General features: G+C 40.2%; 1 protein-coding gene across 2 annotated transcripts in view; it reads right to left on the bottom strand.

Annotated features, from left to right (window-relative positions):
• The window catches only part of LOC102292316 (protein kinase C-binding protein NELL1), a 322,495-nt gene that overhangs the window by 159,248 nt on the left and 136,599 nt on the right, over positions 1-26,648 (bottom strand). For both annotated transcript variants that reach the window (XM_014340030.2, XM_042228525.1), the window contains one exon: positions 26,063-26,191. In XM_014340030.2, the coding sequence (XP_014195516.1) occupies positions 26,063-26,191 (129 nt within the window). The remainder of the gene's footprint in view (positions 1-26,062; positions 26,192-26,648) is intronic.

The raw sequence follows: 26,648 nt of genomic DNA on the forward strand, positions 1-26,648 counted from the left end.
GCCACTTGAAATGACTTTGCTACCATCGCAGATTTCAGGAATGTCCTTTCTGTGATTTACAGCAGAGGAAGCTCTACATCAAAGGAGAAACGGGACTGACACTTGAATATAACATATGATTCAGAAGAATTTACTTAGTCTGCCAATGAATGTGTTTAAATCAGTTTTGATATTTAGAAGATAACTGAAAGTTCAATTTGTTGTTGTTGTTTGCGTGGTAGATGCTTTTTTTTTTTTACCATTTCAGTTATTTTGGCTGGATTCTGCTTCTTCAGCTTGAGCTCCAGCATAACGTGGACCAACTTGATACACCAGCATAAACTACGTGCAGGCAGCTATAAGAAATCCATATTAACAAAGCACTTGTTCTTTCCTTCACTATGTACCAACTTGCATTACTGCAAACTTTGTACATTAACAGCACACTGAAGACAGTGAAAACCTACTTGATCTAGAATTTACAATTGTTTATGCATATGTAAGAAGATCTGTTTGCTGAATTATTGAAGCTTTATGTGTCGCAAGATGAAAAGAAGCGACCTTAGAGTCTCGTTTTAATGTCCTTATTTTTGGAAAAGATATCGCACGCTGTCATCTGTGCCTTATATGAAGTCATTTCCAGTGTTAGTATCTAAACTGGTACAGACTACGTATGTAATTTCCACGTTGTCTTATTGTTAACTGGACCCGTTTTGTCTTTTAAGAGTGTACTCTATTTGTATGTGGGATGTAGTAGGAATTTAGATGTGTTTTTCTACTTGTCTTTTTTAAAATAAAAGTGACCAATTATTTTAAATATGTGGTTATTGTTTTGGAGTATAATTTGTGTTTGGGTAAGGGCCCATTATGTGATTAGATATTTATAAAGGTCATCTATAGTGCTGATTTTGGCATATTGGATGAATAACAGGATCCCATGCATGGGTCATTTTGGCACTTGGGAACAGATGTTTGAGAGACGAAGTGATCCTCATCCTCTGTTACAAAGCCAGCACTTTTTCATTACCATAAAAGCTTTTTTTGGATAGATTTGGACCTATTCAATATATTTGGCATAGCCTTCAGTGGAAAAATTACAACTCAAAGCCAGCATAAATTTCTAGATGTAACATTTTCAGGGTGGAATGATGTAAATACAACCATTATGATACCAATATGATTAATTAATTAATTTCCATATACATACACACATATATATGTGTGTAGATTATTTGTGCCAAAAAAAATCCATACCAATGTCACATACATTTACCTGGTCTGGTGAGTCAAGACTTGCGTGACATTCAGGTGGTAGGGTTAGAATTCATCATGTATAACATGAAAGCTTTTATCCATCATGCCTTGAATGAACTGGTTGCGGTGGTGGTGTAATGCTGTGGAATATTTTTTCTGTGCACACTTTGGGTACCAGCTGAGCATTGTTCAAGCACTACAGTATTACCGAATACTGTTGCTGATCAGTGTTCCTGGCTTTTTGTATAGTATCTTGCTATTTGCCCAAGTTACAAACCCCAAAGTTGATCTCCGATGCATCCATCGTTATGTGGATGTTAGACAGAAAGCACTTAAGCATAGGAAAAAATGCTTATATTGATTGGTGTGAAAGGATGAATGAGGTATGTTGTGTAAAGCGCATTGAGTACTCAGGTAGAATACAAAAGCACTACATAACAGGCATTCCATTTACTATTGCCGCCCCTTTATAATCAAAGTGTATCCTTCTGCTCCAAAGTCACCAGATCTCAGTCCAACTTAGATGTGCAGCTGACAAATCTGCGTGTATGATGCTATCATGTCAGTATGGACCAAATATTTGAGAAGTGTTCAAGCACCCTGTTGAATCTATGCCTTGAGGAATTAAGGCAGTTCTGAAGAACAAAATGATTCCAGCCAGTACTAGCAAGGTGTACCCATTGAAGTGCACCCATGTCATTGCTGCTGTTCTAAAATTACAGGTTGGTGGAATCAGTCATCAGCAAAACATCTTGGCAATGACCTTTAAGAAACAAGGTAACCAGCGTCATTGAGTGTGTCCAATATTCCAGCAGGCTTTTGACCTGGAAGTTGGGTGGCAAGGCTTTTTCAAAACTTTCCACCATTGCTGTTGTGATTGAAAAAGGCTTAAACCTGACACTGTTTTAAAGTAAAAATCACAAAACCAGTGGATTACTGTAATGAAGACCTCTCAATATTATACCAAATGCCTTTTGAACCTGACTGAGAGGTAGAGGTGTAGAGGTTTGGGGTTGTTCATTTCCAATGAAGATATGAAACACTGAGATTGACCACTGGTATCAAGAGCTGCATAATTTAAATGGCAGGAAGGTTAATGTACTGTAATAACTACAGATCACACTGCACTGGTGATGCAAATAGTCGTGAGCTTTATAGAAAATCATTGACTCAAAAACCCCAATTACTGTTAAACAACAGAATGGCCTGCGTATGCAAATGTTGCCCCTGACATTTTGCCCACAAATAAGATAAAGTGTGCATGTTCTCTTTAATAATAGCCAGGTGAAAAGAATAGAGAGATAGAAGGGGGGGGTGAAAGCTGGGTTAAGCAATACGAGTGAACCTTGAACTGATCCAGCTCTGCTGTTGATGGAAGCCGTTAGTGAACACATGCATTAACAGCCAGGTGGCAGCTACAGCACTGTGATTAATAGCCTGATAGCTACCCTTGCAGAAGGCCTCTGCAGACAGAGCATCCTCTCAGGCGGGGCGGGGCGGCGCGAGCATCACTGTGTGATTATATACCCTGCGTCTTCAGATAAGAGCCTGTTTAACCTCCTGCCAATCACAACCCCGGACATTATTTGGTTTTCTCCTGAACGTTAAATTGGGAGCAATTCTGCAGCCGCTGCACTGAACTGCATATCTCAGTCTATAAAGCAGAGACTTCAGGCAGCCAAACTTTTGTTTCCATTTCACAGAAGATTAAAAATGTTCGGCAAGGTAAAGCGAGCCCTGTCTGTGACAAAATTTAATGTCTGCAGACAAAATAGACTCTGAGCATTAATAACGCACACTGCATATTCAATCCTTTTGCTGTAGTTTGGTAATGGCTGTGAATATTTAGCGGTGGCACTGAAGCCGAGTACAGTAGTTATCGGCTATCCGGTTGTTCAGCGATGACGCAACGAATCCTACTTCCGGGTCTAAAGTAGTCTGCATTTAATATGGCTTTTGTGTTGTTAACATGTTTAATGTTATGTATTTTCTTCTATTTGATCTCAAAAAGCTAAAACAGTCAGTGATCACTGTTGACCTCCCTCGGCTTTTATTACCGCTAATCATTTATTTAAGCTCAGTTTTTAAAACCTTAGGATGTAACTACAGCCCAGCCCATGCAGCAGTATATGAATAACTAACCTCGTATTGTGGATGGATTATCTCAGTTGTTCTCCTGGCTGAAGTTTGGTCCTTTTACAGCATCCTGCCATACGATTACATTTGTTCCTGACCACCAAGAACACTCACGTTAACTTTTATCGAGTGGAAAAAAGTTAGCTTGTTTATATTATGCTAACATAGCTGTGTTGCTAGTGGCCACGTAGCACATCATTATATACCAGCTAGCCCAACTTCAGTAACCCTACAAACGTCACTGCTGTTTAGTTTTCTGTCTTCATTTATGTTGGAAGTGATAACAGAGCTGTACGGTTTAATTTGTTTCCAAAACCCCGCAGTCAGGACATGCTATATTGTATTTAGATAGAAGCTAGCGAGCTAACTCCCTGCTAACTTCTAGCTCCGTTAAATGTCATAAATTCCGTTTTCATGGATGCCTGGATGTTAAACTCAATTGTTACACCTGGTAGAGCAGAACGCTGATCATTTTATTAAAGATGAAAGACTTTAGACAGTTTTTCAACTCTCAGTAATGCCATAGTGATCGTTTGATATATGGACCTGCAGCGGAGTTTAGACCCAGACACGGCTAGTGACGTCAGACTGAACAATCGGATTGTGCACTCTGGGATGCGCTCCGAATCCAGTAACCGCCTGTTGCGATGACCCCTAAAATTAATGACAGCCTCCACCTTGGGGAGCTTATTTGAGATGCATGCCTGCGTGCAACAAAAACAAGAACAAGAACAGAGGGTCAGTGTGTTGCATTTATTACTGTTTCATTGAATGAGGAAGAACAAAAGTAAACAAAGGAGACTTAAAAAGAAGCGACGCAACATATCTGCAGAAACCTCAGTTCTCGGTTGTTACGCTGACATTATCCAGCGTTGTTTACAGTCAGCCTTAATCAGCGATGCCGGTGTTTGGACCAAGTGGATTCTGGGCAGTGTGTTACAGTAGCCATGGAGGACTTTGGGATATTTGCAGCCATGAAGAACCTATGCCCTTGGAAAGGTGGAGACGGTCAAAAGTGGAAACCCGCACCTTGTCCATTGGATGCTATGATATAGCATTATTCTCACATGACCTTGAAAGACAAAGGCTGTGGCAGAACTTGAATGAATGGAGCTTACTGTAGATGGACACCATACACCTTTACAATATACTCTGCCCTCTCATTATGTTAATGGTGGAAGCCATCAATGTCCTGCTGCTGGATTCTGACGGGAAAAGGCATTATCACATCATTGCATACCATTACTGTTTGTAATGAAGTCAACATCCTGAGGGATTAATAAAGTTCTATCTTATCTTATCTTATCTTAACAACTCCAAGCACAGGACACCCTGTCCACTGTGGGACTCATTAAATAAGCTCAAATGTGACACAACCAGAAATCAATTATCCACTCATTCGACTGCCCTCACACCCGTTCACCTGATCCAAATTTTCTGTTAGAAATTTTCCATTTGGCATTACAGTAATTCATCTCTGCCAGTGTAAGCGAGGCACTCCAGGGGGAAAATAAACAACCCTGTCTCTAAAAACAAAAAGAAAGAAAAAGTTGTTTCTGAACTCCTCGGTTACAAACCTATCATGAATAGATAGGTCACAGCTCTGTCATAAATGGAAAAGGTAAAAAATGATGAGCTGATAATGGGGAAAAAGAGGTTTCCCCTTTGAATGCTGGAGGATGAAGTTTGGTTGCATGGAAACGTAATTTCTCAATTTTTAGAAATGTGGTTCAAATAAATAATATCATGGTTTGTTATACACTGAAAAACATTTCAGTTGAAGACACTCAGTACATAGGCTTTGCGAGACATCCTTATTTGTCCTCATTCATTTCTGTTTATTGCTGCCATTTACTCTTTGGGCAGAATCAGAATATAGATCTCATGCAGTGGCCAGTCACGAAGCTGGATTATCACTGTTGACTCAGACCCAACACACAATAAAAGAAAAATGATTTTGCACTGTCTACATAGCATAATCAAAAAATATTTTTAAGACTGCAAAATTCGTTACATCCAATTCATATGCTTCATTTTATTAGATTCATCCGCCCAACCAAATTTCATCAGGTCAGCTACCTGATTTAGTATCTCTAACTTTATGTGAAAGGGTCAATATGGGTCGCTAAGTCTGCTACAGTGGACATCCGACAAACCTGTTTACAATGAAAGGATAACTCACTGTGTATGTGCATGTGTGTGTTCAAAAAAATGCAGTGTAGCGGGACAGGCAACTTCCACTCATGAATGTCTTTCAATGCAGAGTGACAGAGTGGACGCTTGCTCTGAGAAGGATTCCGTACTTTATAAATGACCAAACTTGTACAGAAACACTCTACCAATGTGCGTGCGTGTCTGTTCAGTAGCTGAGTGTGCATGTCATCCATCAGAGGAGTTACACACTTGTCATCAGGGGACTTCTCTGCTCACACAGGACGTTCGTCAGATGAAGGTCACAGCGAAACTCCACCAGCGGCTCTTTATTTGCTCTGTATCTTTCAGTGCAGTCACCTCATGGCTATACAAATTTGAACACTTACCTTGACACCTGGTTTTTCACACACAATTTTTTTTGAATAGTGTCACTCCTGTAATTAGCCAGAAGGACTTGTGGGGATTTTTAATACACTCATATGTTCTGTTAGATAATCTGAAACTGCAGATACACGTGATCATGGTCACACAACAGCTTCCAAGAACCGAAGCCCAAAGTTAGATGCATAAAGACCACGAGCAATATTAATTGATTACATTAAATTTAATTAACTAATTAAAGAAAAAAGACACAAATATTTTTACATTGACGTATTAATAGCTTCAGAAATTCAGAGATGAAACTCAGCAATTTTCTAATTAAGGGTCACACATTTAAAGTTTAAAGCCACATATTTTAAAAAATTCCAGTTAATGTGTATCATATTCATTAAAGGATTTTTCTACATATGTGAACAATCTGTTTATAAATGACTCAAAGCAGGGGACCACCAGGCACAGCTTTGGCAACCCAAAGATTAATGTTCAAAACTGATAACAAAGCACTGGAATGTAATCTACCTGTTAAACAAATAAAGGCAGACTGAAACTCAACAGAGAGCAGTACAGTACACACACCCCTACATTACCAGAATCACTATGTAGCTCTGAGATTCAAACCTATAATCAAACATGCGATATTCTGGGCCAACAGCGGTAACTGTGAGCCAACAAAAACTGTCAAATTTGTTTCAACTTGGAAATAGCAAATGATTATCTCTCCTCCCCTACACCTGTTTCTTTCTGGACTGCATTATTTGGCGAAGCTTGTGCTACACAACAGAAGAAAACCAAGATTTGCCTGAATTATAAATGATAACCCTGCCTCAGCTTTGATCATGGAAACATTATATAAATCGATGAACTCTTTCCTCGTTGTGTCGGCAGCCTGAACTGCTGCACTTCAGCTAAACTACACTCCTCAAAGAAAGCCTGAGTTGACATGCTTTGGGTTTCAGGTGCTGAGAGCTGAGGCCCTTTGTACTTTGAGCATTTGTATTATAGCTCGGAGCGCCTGGCAGATATTTTTGGGGAACCACTAGATGAGGCTCCCTCTGTTGAAAACCTCTTTGAAGCTTGGCACAGTTGAGTGCCACACAGCTTCTTGCGCTTGGCGCTGTTCACACCAAAAATCATTCCAAGCATTTAGAAGTGAACAGATCCAGCACACAATGCTGTGTGCTTATACCATCAACATATCATGTAACATATCAACACAGAGACCGCAACAACAATGTTGCTAAAAAAATGAGAAGAGGCATATGAAACACATAAACAAGCAGGAGAGAAAAGGATTACGTGAGAACTTTTATTTCATCCAACACGTGCTTATGCTAAAAGAATTCCTGCTATTTGTTCCTACAATCTTAAATGACCAATGTATCAATGCATTGCTGAAATGATATAGGAGTGTTACCAGTTCAAACAAACAGGAAGTCAACATTATGAGTCTACACCAGGGGTGTATACCAGTCCACGAGGGCCAGTGTCCCTGCAGGTTTTAGATGTGTCCTTGATCCATCACAGCTGATTTAAATGGCTAAATTACCTCCTCAACATGTCTTGAAGTTCTCCAGAGGCCTGGTAATGAACTAATTATGTGATTCAGGTGTGTTGACCCAGGGTGAGATCTAAAACCTGCAGGAACACCAGCCCTCGTGGACTGGGGCTACGTCCACACATACCTGGGTATTTTTGAAAACTCAGTTTTTTCTATGCGTTTGCACCTTTTGTCCACATGTAAACGGCGTTTTTGGTCACTGAAAACGGAGATTTTTAAAAACTCCGGCCACGGTGGATATTTTTGAAAACTCAGTTTTTGCATTTACGTGTGGACGAGAAGAACGGAGAAAACGCAGCGTCCAAGGTGTGCGCCTTTTTTGACATCACACTGTGCGCCACGTTATTGTTTCGGTGAAATGAATTTCTACAATACTGTTACTGTTAATTGTACTCTCTGCAGTGTTTAAATGCTTACATATACACACACAGTTACTGTCCCTCCACACATACGACTCTGTTCTGCTTCTATGCCCCATCTTTGTTTACTATTTCCCACCGAGGCTTCTAGACTTCTGATTGGCCAACATTTCTATACGGTTAGGAATATATCGCCACCTGTTGCTTTGGTATGTTCCTAGCAGCATTTTCCTTCATTTCTGCATTTACGTGTGGATGGGATTATTTTTTAAAATGGAAAATCTCCGTTTTCAAAAATACCCGTGTACGTTTGGACGTAGCCTGGGATTGGGGACCCCTGGTCTACACCATACTTTATACCAGGATTACAAATTAGATTCTAAGTATGACCATTTATTTGGTTTTGACTCACATAAATTTGATGATCAGTGAAACACTAGAGCATCCAGCTCCAATCCATGACAATTTGTAGGATTTTGTTTAAAACTATGCAAAAAAATTAATTGGGGTTTAAACAGATACTTTTAAGCCATTGAACGAATGCCTGATCATCTGGACAGAGAATGAAACAAAGAGAAACCAACGTGGACTTTCAAACTGATTAGAAGTCATTCTGCTTTTGCCTGTACATGAATTTCCAGATATGTTTGCACATGTTTCAATAAATCACTGAATCAATTTTCCTGGAAAAAAAAGGATGAAATGTGTACCTCAAGACTTTTGTATAGTACTTTATGGGTCTGGGTTCATTGAAATTTCTATGACTAAAGATAGACTAAAAGATAAAGACTAAAGATAAAGATATCATGCAAGTAATTTAAAAAAATCAGACCAATATCAAATCTATTAATCTGTCATTGATATATGTTTGCTCGATTGACAGCTAGCATCGTTAGCCACGCCCCAATTCCGTCAGGCAAGTCCCTAAAAAAAGTAACATTATGATTCTCCAGTTACTGTCGATATTAGACATCAAATGGAAGCTTTTAATAAAAAATCCCCTTTAAAGACTCACAGGTTGATTTTTTCTCGCTGTTTACAACTGTTGTTAACATCAGGAAGAGCTCAATGGCCCACAACCTACTGCACGTCAATGGAACTGCTGTTAAGATGGTCAACAGTGTGAAGTTTCTGGGTGTGCACATTTCAGATGACCTCTCCTGGAACCAGAACACCACCACCATCATGAAGAAAGCACTTTCTTAGGAAACAGAAGAAAGCCAGTCTTCCTCCTCCCATCCTCCCATCATTTTACCAGGAAACCACTGAGAGCGTCCTCTGCTGCTACATCACCATCTGCTACGGGAACTGCACCTTCGAAAAGAAATCTCTGCAGTGGATAGTGAGGACAGCAGAGAGGATCATTGGAGGCCCTCTCCCACCCATCTCCCAACTCTATGACAAACAAACACATCATCCGACGTGCAAACAGCATAGTGAAGGACACTTTCCACCCCTCACATGCACTGTTCTCTGTCCTTCCATCTGGCAGACAGTTTCGCAGCATCAAAATTGCAACGGACAGACACTGCAAGAGCTTTTCCCCCCAAGCAGTCAGAGCTCTCAACTCACTACCACCAAAGGACTAATAAACACAAAATCTTTTACAAACACCTTACAATACTCACCAAAAGACTCAAAAACAACACAACAATATGCTTATTTGCACATCTCAGTCACATGGTTACTGAACACATCTAAATTATACTATATTTGCACATTTTGCATCTTGCACATGTCTTCGTCCTGTCTTGTCTACAATGTCCTGACTCATAACTTGACCCTGGTATTCGATACCTACTACACAATCATCTTACTTTACTGTAATTGCACATGACCACTTCATATTGTCTCTGTCCTGTCTTTGTTTATTGTACATAGATATAGTTAGTAATAGTACATTTCTATCTCTTAACTTTACCCAAGTTTAGTGAGTTATTATTTATTTGTAATTTTTCTATATTATAAGCTCAAATATTTTTCTAGTCTCATATCTCTTAGAGATATATCTTTTATATTGTTAAAAATGCACCTCGGGGGGCTTGTGGTGAAAAGGCATTTTGGTATGCTGTATACTGTGTATATTGTTGTACTGACAATAAAGACCTTGAATATTGAATCCTGAATCTTGAACACAACTTCAGAAATCACCTTTTGTGTGATTCCATCGGGTCTGAAGCAACTTTCAGTGTTATCAGCTGCACTTCATCCTTGTGTATGCCTTTGCTCAACAGAAATGATGTGTGTGTGGCATCATCCTCACTTCCATATACTGTCACAGCTCATCTTGGCAGCACTGGAGCATTAAATTAGTGCTGTGACAGTTACAACGAAAGGTTGTTGGCGGGTTTAATTGTCAGCCGTTAAATATGGTGTGAATGTAAGGCACCCTGGCAGAACATTCGGGTCATAAACCACTCTGAGGTGTCGCGCTTTGTGGAGCAGAGCAGAAAATCACTACTCCAAGGGAAAATCCTTGATGCCTAGTGTACTCTGGCAGATAAAATCAATTCGTGAACAAAGCTAAACTTCAGGATGAAATTTAGAGACTTGGCACAAAAACCATCTTATCTTAAGAAAAAAAATAAAAATAAGACTGAGCATAAGTATACATCACTCATTCATGACTTGATATGATGTTCTGATTTTCTGGGGTTTTTTTTAATCAAAATTCCAGTATTCAGTGCTGCATTCACAGGATGCAGCACTGAATACTACATTTCATCTTTCAAAAAAGCCCTGTCAGTTAAGGAACTTTGTGCAAGATGGTGATTTAGTTCAATGACATTATGTCATTTGAGTTTTTGTCTTATTCAGTAGTCTCTGTGTGTGTATGTGTGTGTCTGAAAGTCCAAGGACACTGAATGAGCTAATTGGAGATGACTGATATCCTCGGAGTTATAATTGTGTCATTACCACCCTGTGGAACATGATCATTAGTCCCTGCGGCCACTGTTGTAATTAACGGATTGGCGATGGCTAAAGGGAAGACTGAGGAGGAGTGACTGTCCATGTCCAGACTTGACTGAAGTCATGTCTTCACCTTTTGGCCAAAATATGTAGGAGATGTCTTTTTGTATTTCTAATTATCTGTATTCATATGACAGCTATGTGCTATTTCAAGAGCTGACCCCAAGCAGCCTGGCTACGTTATCCACTACTCCACTTGACAATAACAGGTTATTGTAACTTGTAAATAATCGTGATTAACTGGGCATACTACCAGTACCGGCCACATCAGACTCAACAGAGTTGATAAAAGTTGCAGATGTTTGCACAGGGTGTCTTTAGGCATGAGTACCTTGATGAGTACCTTGACACACATTTTAAGAGGTTGAAATTCCCATTTGGAGGTTAGAGTGGTGAGTAACTCAGGATTTTGTAAGCCAGGAGTGTGGTAGGTGGATTGCTCTTAGACAGGCAGAAATAAATTAAAAGCAATATTTTTTTGCTGGTTATTCTTGAATCTAGAATATCCAGGAAAAAAACAGGCAGCAAACCCAAGAATCTAAAACTCACAGTACAGGGAATCCAAACTCAGAAAATACACAGCAACGCAGACAACACAACAAAAGACAAAGAAAGATGGAGACACAAGATACACAAGAGGTGAAGAGGGAAGAGGAAACAGGTGGTAACACAGCACAGGATGGTTAAGAGGGCAGAGACAGGAAGTAAAACTATTCAAGAAAAACAGAACCTGTAACATTAAAGACAGGAAGTAACTAAAGGGAACAGACACAGACCAGAACACACACACACAAACTCAAACTAAAAAGAAAAGACTGAACATGACACAATGAGACTACATGCTGAAGACAACGGAACACTGCAAGACAAAGATAAGTAGAGATGAGCCATGAGAAACAAAAGGGAACAAACTAAATGAACCCTCAAAGTCACCGGTGACTAAATCTAAGAAACAAGGACCCAAGTAAACATAAATATCCCACACAAGGCATCAGATAATAAGACTTGACCACATCTAAAATATATGCATATGCTATAAATATCTAATGCACAGATTTATCTATTATCATTATCCAAAAATATCACTTTTTGCAAAGTTTTTAATGCGCAAAAGTGTTTTTTATAAGTTAGGGTTAGGCTAATAAGTTTTTTTTTTACAATTTACAGTGTAATGATGTAACAAGTTAAGAATGAGAGACACGCCTCACTATTTGCCATAACTCCGGGCTTCACATTGCTGACAACAAAGGACACATTGTACATATCTGTGAGCCTGTGGTTTTGGCAGTATTTAGTGCCCGAGAGAAAGAAAAAAAATCACTTCTTAAAGAGAATCCTAAAGATACAGTGATTTGGGTTTTGGTGAGGCTACATTTTCACTTTTTTATTAGAGGAAGCAGTAGCAGATTTAGACAAAGACAGTGTTGCAAAGCACTGAGAGCTAGTTTGTAGTGAGCATGTTCTGACTACCTCTCTGCATTCATGCCTGCAGCACATTTGGCAACAGGTTCAGCAAAAAGTGACGCCAAAACGAACGTACGCCAGTTTTCTCCACACTCAAGCTGCATCTGCAGTTAGAGTTCACTAATGTTTAGTTCTGCTTTTGCTTTAAGGATGTCCCTACACCAGAAAGCACTGTAACATTTATTTAACCAAAAAAAAAAAAAGTTTGAGTCCTACATCTTGCTGCAGAGCCAATTGCACGGCTCACGATAGTTGAAGTTGATTTTTAAATTGAGTCGGCCCAATCTGCAACTGAGAGATAAGTTAAGATTTAAATGGCCTCAGCTTTAAAAAAAAACTTGACACTTAAATTGAGAAATTCTTAGTAGAAGTTTTACAGTATTCCAGTGTAACTCTTGTTGTAATATAGCACAGTATAGATGTGACTTTTGGCTTGAAAAGAAAAGACTGCTCTCAACAGAGGAATAAGAATAGGAGAATACTGAGAGAAATAAAAGTATTGTACCCTCCCTTGTCTGAAGGCTGAGTAATTATGAGGCATTGATGTGACTTTGGCAGATGGCTTATTACACTGAGGGAAATGTGAAAATTCTGATCAATACATAAATAACTTCAAAAGGTAATTTAAGGCAAGTCCCCCAAATAAGGCAGACTTCATGTAAGAGCTAAAAGACAGACACACACACACATGCACACACACGCTGAGACATGCCAATGAAAAAACAGACCTTTAGGTAATTTGAATTCACTCCCATTAGAGTGCTTAGAGAAAATAAGTTTTCAGGCTTGCACTGCAGCTTTCAGGCTCAATTCCAGCAGAAATTTGATCACTTTAGTCCACAGACCATACAGAGCAAGCAAGCCAGGAAACCCTTTGGCTTGAGGATTACCAACAGCCCGATCCCCAGCAGCTCAGAAACGGTGAGAAAATGGAACAGAAATAAGTGAGGGCTGACTACGGTGTTAGGAATGAGGCGTCCAAAACTAGCCAAGGAGCCGAGGACGACGCTGGCTTGTGTTGGAACACACACGGTCGGTGAAGTGCAGATGGCAGAGATGGATGCTACCCAGAAGAGAGTTTGAGAAGTGGGACGGGGAGCGAGAGGAGGGATTCAGGAGCAGCAGTACACTGACTTGCTGTAGACTGTTGTTGAGTGAAATAACTATAATTCATTACAGGTCTTTCACTGACCTTTTAGCAGAGTGCTCACCCACTGTGCCTCCAGCAGAGCTCTGACAGTGCTACATGGTAGCCTGAGTCAATCCGCTCGCTCGCACACAGACAAGCTCTCCTCACAATCTCAGACTTTAAGTGTTATGGACAGAGCTTGGCAAGCAGTCCTGCTTTCACTTTCCAAGACTGTCCACTCTTAGTCATTATCTCTGTCTCAGCAGCGAAAAAGAGCTTGAATCTTACCTCTCATTTCCTGTCTGTCTCTTTGACTGTCAGCAACAAGATGCTTTCCTCTAACCTTTATTTCAAAGGCTATCTGCATAATAACACTGTACACACCAAATTAAGTGCAAAATTGGGCACCGATTTCCTCAAAAGGAAGGAAATCTGTGACCATTTGCTGAATGTCGAGGTTGGCCTACCTGTGTGCCTCTCCTTTGGTTTCTAAATACATTTTAGAGACCTGTCTGAAACTCACCACTGCCTCTCTGTTTGAGGGGGGGGGGGGGTTGGCACAGCTGGACTTCTCAGATCTCTGCAATTAATTTGCCGAACAAAATGTTGTGCCGGAGGATTTAAGCGGCAATAAAATTATTCTCTGCAAGCAATAGCAGCGTTCTTTTGTTCAAGAAGTTCACACTGACACATTTGCATAAAATCATACTTGGAAGCTGCCAGGCATGTCTGCAGTCTTATTTGTAGGACACTGGCTGACTCGGTGGAGCAGTTGTGAGTCAAGGGCACTTCAGCAGTGACGACGAGGGTGGAACAAGTGCCACTTCCTCTTTTTTTTCCAATTTATCCCACGAGTTAGGGGGGAGAACTAGCCCCATTCTGGATAGATTGGCAGACAAATGTCTCTTGACCCCCGGTTCAGCTGGTGAGACAAAAATGGTAGGATGATCAACGGTTGATGTTGTGCTTCTGAAACAGAGTTGAAAGAAAAATGTGAAAACACTGAATGAATGGCAGTTCTTTGTAGGCACAAAGATGTTGTTCTAGATTCATCACTGAAACATTCTTTACAGGACGACAACTACTTATTCTTTTCTGTCCTGGATGGATGACAGCATCCGAAGAAATCTGACATCATCCTGCCTGCTAGCAGAAACGTCTACTATATTTGTTGACCACATGGTTTTCTGGGGAAAGGAAGCACAGCAAAGTTTTACGAAGGCCACGGCTTCCATTAGTCTGCACTGCGGCCTTTTAGCTCATCCTTGTCTTTATAAACCCAACCTGCTGTCTGTTTGTCTTCCCGTTTGCATTTTCTCCACTAATTCCACGTCAACTCTCTCTTTATACAACGTGCAAAAACAGAGGACGAGCAGACACAACTGCTCATTCATTCTCTTGCATTACACACTTGTTTTAACACGGCCGAGGCAGCGTTCCCACAGAAAAACCTGACTGATTCGCTCAAGTACAAACTCAGCCAATTACTCTTTAATGCCGCTGAGTGAGAGTCAATTCAGCCGGCAGCCCTCGCCAGTGCCACGAGAGACAAACGCATGCCGCTGCTTCCATCGTTGCAGCCTGAATAAGAACAAGTAAGGATTATCTGAACAGCTTCCAATCGATAAGTCACTTTCTTTTGCATTACGCATGTCAGCACACATCATAGAACAGCCTTACACACCAGTGCAGTATAGCTTTAATGTCACCTTACAGTTATACCATTACTTCTAAGTTGAACAGTAATTTATTTGTTCATTTAAGTTTTACAAGATTAAAAATGCAAGGTCCACAGTAAGAACTCAGTACAACACAGGCCAGGATGCCTCCTAATACGGAGACTGGTTTTCTTCTTCAGTACTTTGTAAGGTGACCTTTATAGAACACTGTCTCTTAATAAAGGGGTTCTGTTTCCCTTTAAAACTCCAAAGCTAAGATTCAAGTCTGGAGAGTTGACCATTACGTGGTTTCCCTTTTTCCATCTTTGGTTCACACTACAATACTCATCTTCTGCAAAGCTTATGGAGATATATCCTGTCAGCTAGTATTTTGGTGAATCCACAGGAATTCCTGGTGCGATCTGTAAAAGTCATATCTCCAACACTTCTTGAACTAATGCATCTCCACTTCATCACACTCCCACTACTGCTGTTAGAGTATTTGCTGATGTAGGCCTAGTCAGCTTGCAGCAAACGTGCTAGAACACATCTCGGGTATTTTTGCTATTTAGCTCATGATCTCACCTGACTGAAGAATGTGCTCTCGGTGTGCATTCATCAGGTTTCTTGTTGTGTTCTTAAAGGGGACATAACATGCCAGTTTCCAATGCCACATTCTTCTTCTTCCTATATTATTATTCACTAGCTGGGCCCACGCCCTCATTTTAAGTTTGACCGCGTTTTAGTAGGTAAAAGTGAATGCTTTGACATGAATTGAGCTGCGGTTTGGGGAAGGCCTCAAAGGGGACTGGCGATGGCTTCCAGGCCTGGCATATCCCCATGCACTAAATAGAAATGAAGAAGTTAAAGAATTGAAAACAAGGAGGGAGGTAGGGTGGGGCACGTAAACGAGAATGAACAGCTTGCAGAACTGCGGGAACCAATGTAGATGACAACCGGAAGGAGCCTGTTTGGAGGCGTGGTCCTGGTCCTGAAATTCCGATACATAATCTCCAATTCTTGGGCTCTACTGGAGTGGATATGCACAATTTGGCAGTTTACACTATACTGGGCCTTGATGCAGACCCTCATTTCACACTTTTCTGAAACAAGCCACTTTAGCCCCTTTCCCCGCACTTTTAAGCCACTTTAATGGCAAAATATTATCTCATTTTAAACGGGGAAAGGTTGGAAAAATAAGTGGTATCAAAATCAAACAACCAAAGGAATGTTTTGTAACTAATTACTTTAATTGGAAACAGGTCAGTGACAGGATTGGGTACAAGAAGAGCATCTCAAAGAGGCAGTTTCTCAGAAGTAGAAATTGGCAGAGGTTCATCAGTCTTTTAAAAAAAAAACCTAAAAGGCTACATCGATAATTTCTGGAACAACTTTAAACCAGTGTTCCTTAACATGAAATGAATGTCTCATCAGATACAGTACATAGTATCATCAAAAGATTTTAGTAATCTTTTGATGATATTATGTCCGATACTGGTAAAAATACTGATAAAAATATTCAATACTGGTGGCATTGCATTAAAAACAGTCATGATTCCGTTTTGGAAATCATTGCATGGGCTCACAAACACTTCGAGAAATTGCCACACAGTTCACTGTGTCACCCATGAATGCAGCTTAAAGCACTATCACGCAAACAATAAGTCATAAGTAAACATGATGCAGAAACACTGCCGTTTTCTCTGGGAAGTGAAATTTGAAATTCTTTTTGGCAAAACATGGATGGCACATCCTTCAGACTAAAGAGGAACCATCTGCCTTGTTATCAGCACTCAGTTCAAATAATGCTAAACCACTTACTGCATTGATTACAACAGCATGGCTTCATAATAGAAGAGCTGAAGTGTGGAAGTGATCTGCAGTCCAAAACATTTTTATCAACGTAAAACATTTGTCATTGTCAGCAGACAAAGTCTGGGACAACATTCCCCTCCCAGAAGTCCAGAAACTGGTCTTATCAACTCCCAGATATTTGGACTTGTGTGTCAGACATTTGTTGCATTGTGTTTTTAATTTTGGATTTGTGTTTGTAACAAAGTCTTTTGCATGAGTGTTAGGAAATGCTCTACTTTGAAGTAACAGACTTACTGAGGATTTATTTATATTTATAAATCATTTGACATGTAAGAGAAACTGATTTAGGATGCACTTGGATGAAGTTCTCTATACTGTATCAGCTCATCAGTGCTACACTGAGAACAAGAAATGATCTGTAATACAAAATGGGAAAAACTTTTCAGGTAACGCACGTGCATATTGCCATATTTCCTGGGGCTGGGAAGTTGTTATGTGTGGTCATGCTCAGCGGGAAAAAGTAAACAAACTGTCAGGTTTTCAGTGGATTAGCTGTAGCATGGAGCAGGTGCTGCACTCTGGGTGGAGACGCACCGTGTTTTTCTGAGCTTATCTGAAAACCCAGGACAGCTTCACACACCACACACACACAAGCAGACCTGTACTCACACAGTCATGCACACACAAACACCTTTATTCCTACTGTGCAGCTCTGCAGGCAGCTGCTACCCTTCACTGGCTCATTTTCAACTCTGAGGGTATGGTTCCTGCGGGTTTGAACTCCCAGTGATCTTTCTGTAGTGCTGTTTGTAGCTGCAATTTCCCATACTACCATACAGTTCTTCCTCAATCTGACTGTCTGCCCCGTCCAAGCCAAATGCCCATCTCATCCCAGATTTTCTGCAAAAACACGATAACGGCAGCTCAGCAATGCAGAGAGACAAGATGGGTAAAGTCCAGCACAAATAACTTCCTAAATCCTAATTCATGTGTCCCCCTGGTGTAGCACACAGATACAACTCGATGGTATGTGAACATCTCAGCAAGTAGGAGTCAAGACACGAGGCCATGCTATGTTCAAACCACATTTCTTTAGACTTCGGCCACCGCGTCAAAAACCAGAGGCGAGACGATGAATTGTGGCCCCAACAGCGAGAATGCTAAAAGTCACCATGAACTATTCTCACATGAATTATTGCTACAAAGGAAATGATCTCTAAGGCAGTGATCCACTGCAGGGTCCACAGTGTATTATTAAGAGTGCAACACTGTGTGTGTGTAAATATGTGATTCTCTTCACATTCTCGATTTATTTCAAGGTTTCACAGGTATCCGGGCAAAAATCTATTCACAGAAAACTCAAAAAGTTGTAGCTGTGAGCGAAAAAGGCAATTATTTCTGGCTATTATTCCATAGTTCAAGCTTTAAAGGGCTAATCTGGATACCTTCTTCTTTCAGAGATTGTGACACAGGGGCAAATAACGCCTACTTTCTGTTTCATTTTGTTAAACTGGAAAAGGTAGATTTAATTTCACGATCTTCAAATCTAAGCAAAAACATTTCACATGGTGGAATTTTCTTAAAAAAGATTAATCTCAGGCAGATCAGCTACATTCACTGGTAGCAGTGATGTTTAGCCTCATTTGAAATGAGTCATCACCTAAGATGACGAATCAATATTATCCCAGCAATACCATTACCATAAGAATGACACAGATTTTCTTTTCATATGTGCAGTGAGGCCTCCCCCCCCGTGCTCTTTATCAAAAGATTGCCTCTTTTTATAATAAAGTTCTTCATGATGCATGAAATGGGTGATACTAACACTTAGGCTGATGTATCGCCTTTTTATACCAGCCAGAATCTGTCAAGAAATATGGCAACGCATCAGCCGAAATGGTTGCAGCAACTCCGGTGGCACTAACTGTGACGCTATTAGCACCAAAGTCACACCATATTATCAGTAAGAGGTAAGAGCTAAGAGGTGAGAGATAAAGCAAAGGAAAAGATGAAGAGAGAATTGTGCTGTGGTGTCAGTGGAGATTGACTGGAGATCGGGGACATCATAAAAAATAGCTCCCAGGAGCCTGTTAGCTTAGGGGACACATCAGAGAGCAAGTCGGTGAGCCCGGGGAGTTTGGCTGTTCCAGTGCTAAATGAAAGCAAGCAGAACAAACAGAAATAGCCCTGTTAGGTTTGATGTGTCTGCCCCACGCTAATCTTATTACCCACAGCAGGAAGAAAAAAAAAACTGCACCAAATAAAACACTAAAGAAAAACAAAATAAGCGAGCCAGTGACTGATAGCCTTAAAAAGCCTTAAAAAGCTTGATCGAGCGCTTGTTAATTACCCTAAGCTGAACTTAGCAACTGAACTCTGACCACAAACGCCCAGCTGATGAGGTGGTGGAACAAATCCACCTTTCTGTGTAAAGCAAGGGGCGAGTCGGTGTTTGAGTTGCACATAAGAGCCAGAGAAGAGTTACAGGGCACAGCAGGAGCTAATGCTGCCATTAATGTGGGCAGAGTGACCCACGAGGGCTCTTGACAGCAGGAGAATTCTCTACAACAACCTCCTGAGACCATTTCTATGGAAATAAGCTCCAGCTCCGCATATGTGAAAATCCTCAACTTCAATCGAGCGTCTTGCTAACTGCTCTGACTTTTCCCTGATGTGCTCACCCATAAACATTTCCAAGGACGCAGCGTGGCGATAGCGCCTTTAATTTGAAACATGAAAGAGGAAAGAAGTGCACAGAAAGGGCACTTGAGAGGCTGTAAAAAAAAAATGAAAGAAATATATCCACTATCTAGGATGCACTTTGGTTCAGTATTGGACGCATGCTGGGATTTCTTCTACCACACATACAGAGCAGACTCCTGGGGTAACAACAGGCCATTTGGGAGGAGGGTCCCTGCAGCACTCAGCCAGGAGAATGGGGAATCAAATTGTTTGTCCTTCGATGATGCAACTGCATTTCCACATCAGCATGTCTGCTTTATTTAGAGCGGATTCAAGCCAAAGTGTGTCAACAACACAGGAGATTTTTTAGGCTGTGATTAACAAGCTGTCAGCAAAACAACGGCAGCGGCGGCGTTAATGTTTGTATCCTCTGGAGCCGAGCAAGGATACAGTAGATCTACTGGGACTGTAAGAATATCACTGACAGCGTAAACAAGAGCTGATGAGGATAATAAGACTTTGATAAGCCCATTAGCACAAACGTTAAAACACGCAGTGCGCTGAATGGAGGGGCATCATATGGTGTGACATGCCAAGCAGCTAACAAAGCATGTGTAACGCAAAACGTAAGTCGTAGTTAGCATTTCTTATAAATGCAATTAGCATTTAAGCATCAGATTGAATTTATCTGACTATACCCTCGCCAATAACACCCCACTTCTGACTGAATGTATGTGAATGAGTAAATAATTTTTTAAGCATTTGACTTGGGTAGAAAAGCGTTACATAAAAACCTGTTCGCATATTGCCACATTTGGACCAGCAAATGGAAATTTCAGTCATAATAATGGACTTAGATGCAAAGCTAGGAGATACATATGTTGTTACACAGGAAGAGGGAATCCTCAGTGCTCTTTATTTTCCTATTTTTCAGTGGCTTATGTCACACATTTCTGAGTTTTAAGCTAAATCAATTAAATTAAGCCACATGTAACAATCATGAAGCCAGTGTCAAACAGCAACAGTGCCTCTGGCCAGCTTACCAGTTTATTTCTTATTAATTTTTTGTGTAACTCCTGTCCTGTCTCATAGCTTTTGCAGTCACATTTATGATATGAATGCAAACACATTTTGCTTTTCCAAGATCAGCTCTACAAATTCTGGTTGTTTTAGTTGGCCACTGGACACTGAGGTGACCTTAAAATTGGCCTTATCAAAAGAGATGTCACTCATCACCATTTCAACATTGTTTCTTTTATTTGTTTTATTACTAATTTTAGTCATTTGTTTTGTTGTCAGGTTACTTTGCTGTTTTCCAGCATGGTGTTCCCACTGAATCACACATGATGAATGGAGATGAATGAGTTCATGATATTAGTAATATATTATAGTTATATATATATATATCTCCTATATATAGAGTATTCATATTTTTGCACATTTTTACAGTTTTAAATCCTGTTTATTTACACTGGACCTTGGCCTTCGGTGCATCCAGTGTTTGTTACAAGCTGTTATACCTGCCCTCCACCTGTTAAACAGATGGCTGCAGCAGCAGGTGGGTGGGGCTTCTGTTCTATAACGATCCACTCTTAATGACATGCAGAGCCAAGAAGAGAAAAAACATGTGCTTTTGCCTCTACAGGGATTACGTGTACATATAGTCAAAGAATGTCCTAAAGGCTTTCTGTAAGTCATCTGATTACATGTAAATGTTCCATGTATTTCGCTACATGAGTAAAATGTGAAGCATTAAACTTCATGGAATCTGGTCAAATGAAATATACTTGATTTGCTTAATGATTCATTATTTAAATATAAAAATCTTTGATTTTATATTTTTTCAGTTTACTCCAAATTCTTGCTTCACATTTAAGATGGCAAAGAATCAGTTGTTTGAGTGTATGCTGAACTCATTATCGGAAGGTTTGGTAATGTTTACTATGAGACTCTACTATTTTAACATTATGTATACAACAGAAAATAAAGACGAACACAGTAAATATACTGTAAGGTCAGAAAGCAACAATGCTGCTGGAGAACAGCGGTGTCGTGTGTAATGTTGTCGTACTGGTCAGAGCTTGATGATGGAGGTAATGAAGGAAAACGTAAAGGGTTTTTAAGATAACAATGAGCAGACCCAGAGCAACATTTTCAAGTAGACCTGGATCTTTAATGCAGAAAGATATCAGTTCGAATGCAGTAATACATTTTAAAATAAACAGCCACACAGGGACAGACCATCATCAGGGTGTGCCCATGTTTGCATTTCTACATATGTTCATAATGTGCCAAGTAGGTGCCTTCCTGTTTTTGCTTAGATTCTCGCTGGGTTTAGAAATCAGGTCTGTGTCACACATGCTTAAGGAGACACACAAAATATGCTCCAACTTCTTTGACTTCTATGCCTGAAAAAAGCATTTTCATTCAAAGAGATCCCCCTTTCTTCTCAGGACAGAACTTAATTTATTCTTTTTTTTTAGTGAACTGCCCTTTCTCAGTTCAGATCTAACTTTTTTTTTCTTTCTCAGAAGAAAGCAGCAGCTAACTTGCTGACCTCAAAAAGCAGTTTTAAACCGGATTCTTGCATTGCCCAGAAATGGATGAAAATTGGGTTGAAACTCAAAAACTCATCTTCACAATTAGAGATTCAAACAATAGCCTTTCATTGAATGCTAAGACAAAAAGAGGAGTGCTTTGCCTTTGCCACAGCCAATCAGCAAACATCAGGTTTTGTGATAGTCGGTGACATTACCTAGTCTAACCAATCAGTAATGGTCTGGAGCATGTCAAATTTCAGTGTTATTCTTAAATCTGGGAAATTGGGTTTTTCACCCCTTCCTACTCCTGGGATAGGTTGATTAAACCCATACAGCACATAGTTCAAAAGTGTTGTGAAAGCAACACGTTCTGATCCCAAAAAGTAACATACCAACGCTACGTGACAAATCGTTGGTATGTTACGCGTTCGGAAAAAAGAGAACCGTTTGGAATGAATCTAGACATGTACATTTATTTTACTTTCTCATCATGAATCGCTTTGGAAAACACTATCTAATATGGTTAAGGTTGTGGTCAAGGTTAGGGATAAGGTTAATGTTAGAGTTAGGATTAAGGTCAGGGTTAGGGCTGGAATTACCACTGGGGACGTCATTCTATTGAATTCCATCCACAATCCGGCGCATGTCATAGGGATACGGAAGGTTACCTTTCGCGTGAATATGAGACGCCTCGGGACGTGACAAATCGTCGGTATGATACACGTTGGGAATGAGAACGGTCTGTGTGAAAGGTGGCGATTGTGTTGACTTCTAGACATTTGATCATACGCCCTACTCTCCTAAAGCGCAAGGGATAATAAATTCATTTTTAGGCATGCACCAGATGCACCTAGTGAGCCTTGTGTTTAAAGAACCCTATTGTAAATGTAGAGCAGTGGTAAATAGGGTACTGGATGTTGCCACACCTTTGTATATCACGAAACAGTGATGCAGTGAGAAATTGATCCCATTTATAGAAATAGTGAAATATGATGTTTTGTTTGTTTTACAACCTAATTAATACTTAATTTGCATCTGCTGGTGTTTATTTTGACTGTAATTCCTAGTGCTAAAATTAATTTAGTAATCCTGTACTTTTAATTTATTTACTTTTGATTGAAATGCATATAAGAAATAAACAAGAAGTCTCATCAGTAGTTATTATTCATAGAATGCTATTTTATGAATAATAGCAGGTGAATAATTGGAGGTGAGCTTCCCTCCCTCCAACACATCTACAGGAAGCGCTGCCTGAGGAAAGCGGGGAGGATCATCAAGGACTCCAGTCACCCCAGCCATAAACTGTTCAGACTGCTTCCATCAGGAAGGAGATTCTGCAGCATCCGGTCCCGTACCAGCAGACTGAGAGACAGCTTCTTCCACCAGGCCATCAGACTGCTGAACACGTCATAGACACCTCAGCTTCACTACTGGAACTTCAACATTATGCACTCCACACTGTATATAAATGCCACTTGTTTTGCAAATATTCAACTCTGTATATTTTATATATTTTATTATTATTATTATTATTATTATTATTATTATTATTATTATTATTATTTTATTTTTATTTTTTTTACCATTTAATTTGTGAAAATGTGTATACACACACACACACACACACACACACACGTAGGAAAATATTTAGTATACACATCCAGAAATGCATACACTATTATATATTGTACATATATTTATTAGTTTCAGGTTGGCCATTCTTGTATTTTGCTCCTTTGTGTTGTTGTGTTTGCACATCTCTGTTGCTTGTGGGGCTCGCACACAAGAATTTCACTCGCATGTGCTGTGCCAGTGTGCCTGCACATGTGATGTGACAATAAAAGTGATTTGATTTTTTGATTTGATTGATTTGATTTTTTGTGTCTTGTTATAAATTTAAATCTTCTATATCACTACATTTATTTTCAGTAGCTCTACATTACACTGTTGTTGACACTGATATTTTCACTGGATAGTGACTTTTAAATGTATACTGTTTTTATTGTTTTTAGACACTTTTTGGAAAAGTGTCTAAAAACAACTAAAACCACAGGTGTTGAACTCCAGGCCTCGAGAGCTGGTGTCCTGCAGGTTTTAGATGTGTCCTTGATCCAACACAGCTGATTTAAATGGCTAAATGACCTCCTCAACATGTCTTTAAGTTCTCCAGAGGCCTGGTAAGGAACTCATCATCTGATTCAGGTGTGTTCTAAAACCTGCAGGACACCGGCCATCAAAGCCTGGAGTTTCGACACCCCTGCCCTAAACGATCGAGGAACCATGGACGGTCACTTCATTGACCTTTATGTGCACCATAAAAATGAAAACATTTGAAACAAGTCACACAAGTTAAAAAAAAAAACAAAAAAAAAAACGTCCTGTAAAAGTCTCCAAAATATTTATTGAGTCAGTCAGAGTTTATCCAAAGTTGTGAGCCAAATATCAACAATTTCAGCTAAAAAAAAAAAAAAAAGGACACAGCCAGAAGGCTGAAAAGCAGCTCTGCTTAAATCCTCTCATCCTTGCTCAAACAGCCCTCTGTTTGCAAGTAAATAATCTCATCTTCACTTATTCAGTGGCACATTAAATCATTTATGAGGATGTAACGGTCACATTTAATAACAGCTTAGTGCCACAGCTAGACACAATCTCATGTTTATAAAATATAAGTGGAGAAATTAATATGCTCTATGAAACAATCATTAGGATGTGAGGACACACCATCACACTGTTGTGCTTTGATTATAACCCACATATAAAGATTCAATTACTCCAGTCTGCTCGGAAAAGGCGTAAATCTAAGCCAGTTTAAGTTGGGAGGTGATATTGAAGCCAAATCAAATATTACCGTGATGTACGTCTGGATCCCCGTTAATCCAGCAACAACAGAAATTTGCGATGCCTTCAGGGTATCGCAGGGATAATGCCAAGAGCCACGGCTCCACGATTTACATAGTTGATCTAACAATCAGCGTTTCCCAGCCTTTCCTCATACGGTGTGGGACGGTTTGTGGACTGAGTGGTGCTCTGGGTAAACCTCTTTACCATGCAGATCAAACAAAAGCAGACAGACTGGAGGGCTTGTGGCTACACAGCTCTCAGCACATTTAGTGGATTTAGTCTGTTGTGGCGGCGACCCAATGACAACTTCACCGAGCGCTGAGCAAATCCTTCAATCCACAGATTGACGCTCCCGAGCCTCTCAGTCAAATAAGGCCATTAGTGCCATCGCAAGTAATCTGGGCCTCCAGCACCCACAGATTGAGCCTTTTGCTCCACCGAAAAAACCCACGCGGTGGAAGCTACTCCGATGATCGACTTTTTCCAGACGGGCTGGAAACCACTGAAAATGAGCGAAGCGATGGCTCCAGACTCAGATGCCGTGATTCACAGGGAAAGCCCAGCATGCAGCGTAAGGCGGAAAAATCCTTCCAACAGCAAGCTAAGTTTACCAAAAAAGTTTGCTTTTAGCAAAAGCTTGAAACTATCCTGAAAGGCTGTGTCAAAACTACCTGTAAGTACATATTCCACCACTGTTGGCACATGGCTATCTTATTGTGTTTGTTATTGCCACCCTCTAATCATACTGACTGTATCACAATAAGCTCAAAACAGGAGTGCCAGAGCTCTATTGTCAAACTCCTATGAAAGAAGCAAATTGCTTATAAGTTTAAAAAGAAAATCTATTTTAACAACAGCCCCAATAGCATAATCAAAGTCCCGAGCCTGGTTCATAGCTGCTCTTTAACCGAACAATCCTTGTTCTCTTTACAGCCAGTCATCATCATGTCATACCCAGAGCTCATAACAAATCTCAGTCTGCAGCCCACGGCCTTCATAAACACCCTCCTAAAACAGAACAATGAATTTGACGCTTCAACGCACTGCCACCCATTCTGCTTTTAACATCCTGTGCTAATAGACATTATGAGACAGCCACGCTGGCCCTAGCTCACCTGAGCTGGGGAAAAATATGGTCCTACCTTCACAGTAAGTAGAATCCCCGTGGATGGAGGCATAGCCACTCTTGCATTCACACTCTGCTTTAGTATTCCTGTTTTTACACTCTGAGTTTTCCCCACAAATGAGTCCCTCTGCGCAGAAGTCATAACCTAAAAGAAAAGAGCAAAGGAAACCTTTGAAATCTGCTCACTCAAGGCTATAAAAAGTTGTGTACAGACACACAAACACACACACATGCATGCCCGTAACACAGAGATAAAAGCAGATAAATGCACAAAGGAGCAACCTTGTTCCTGTCACCTACAACACTGTGGATAACAGGGTGCCTGAAGTGTACGGTGAGTTTACAACTTTGAATAAATCTGGTGTATTAATGAAAGTTCTCATGTAAAAGTGCACATGCTAACTAGACAAAACATGCAAATGCAGACACACACACACACACTCTGCTGATGTAGGAAGATCTCCAAGTCATCAATTCACTCGGCTGAGTCAGCCACGGTGCTCTTACAGTATTTGAAGACATCCTTTTAATGAAATTTCAATTTCTGAAAAACCACAACTACCGCAACAGGTGGAGCACTGCATCAGTTATACAGAATGGAC

This window comes from Haplochromis burtoni, unplaced genomic scaffold (assembly GCF_018398535.1).
Source record: "Haplochromis burtoni strain Fernald_Lab_line unplaced genomic scaffold, NCSU_Asbu1 Contig_329, whole genome shotgun sequence".
NCBI classification, from domain to species: domain Eukaryota; kingdom Metazoa; phylum Chordata; class Actinopteri; order Cichliformes; family Cichlidae; genus Haplochromis; species Haplochromis burtoni.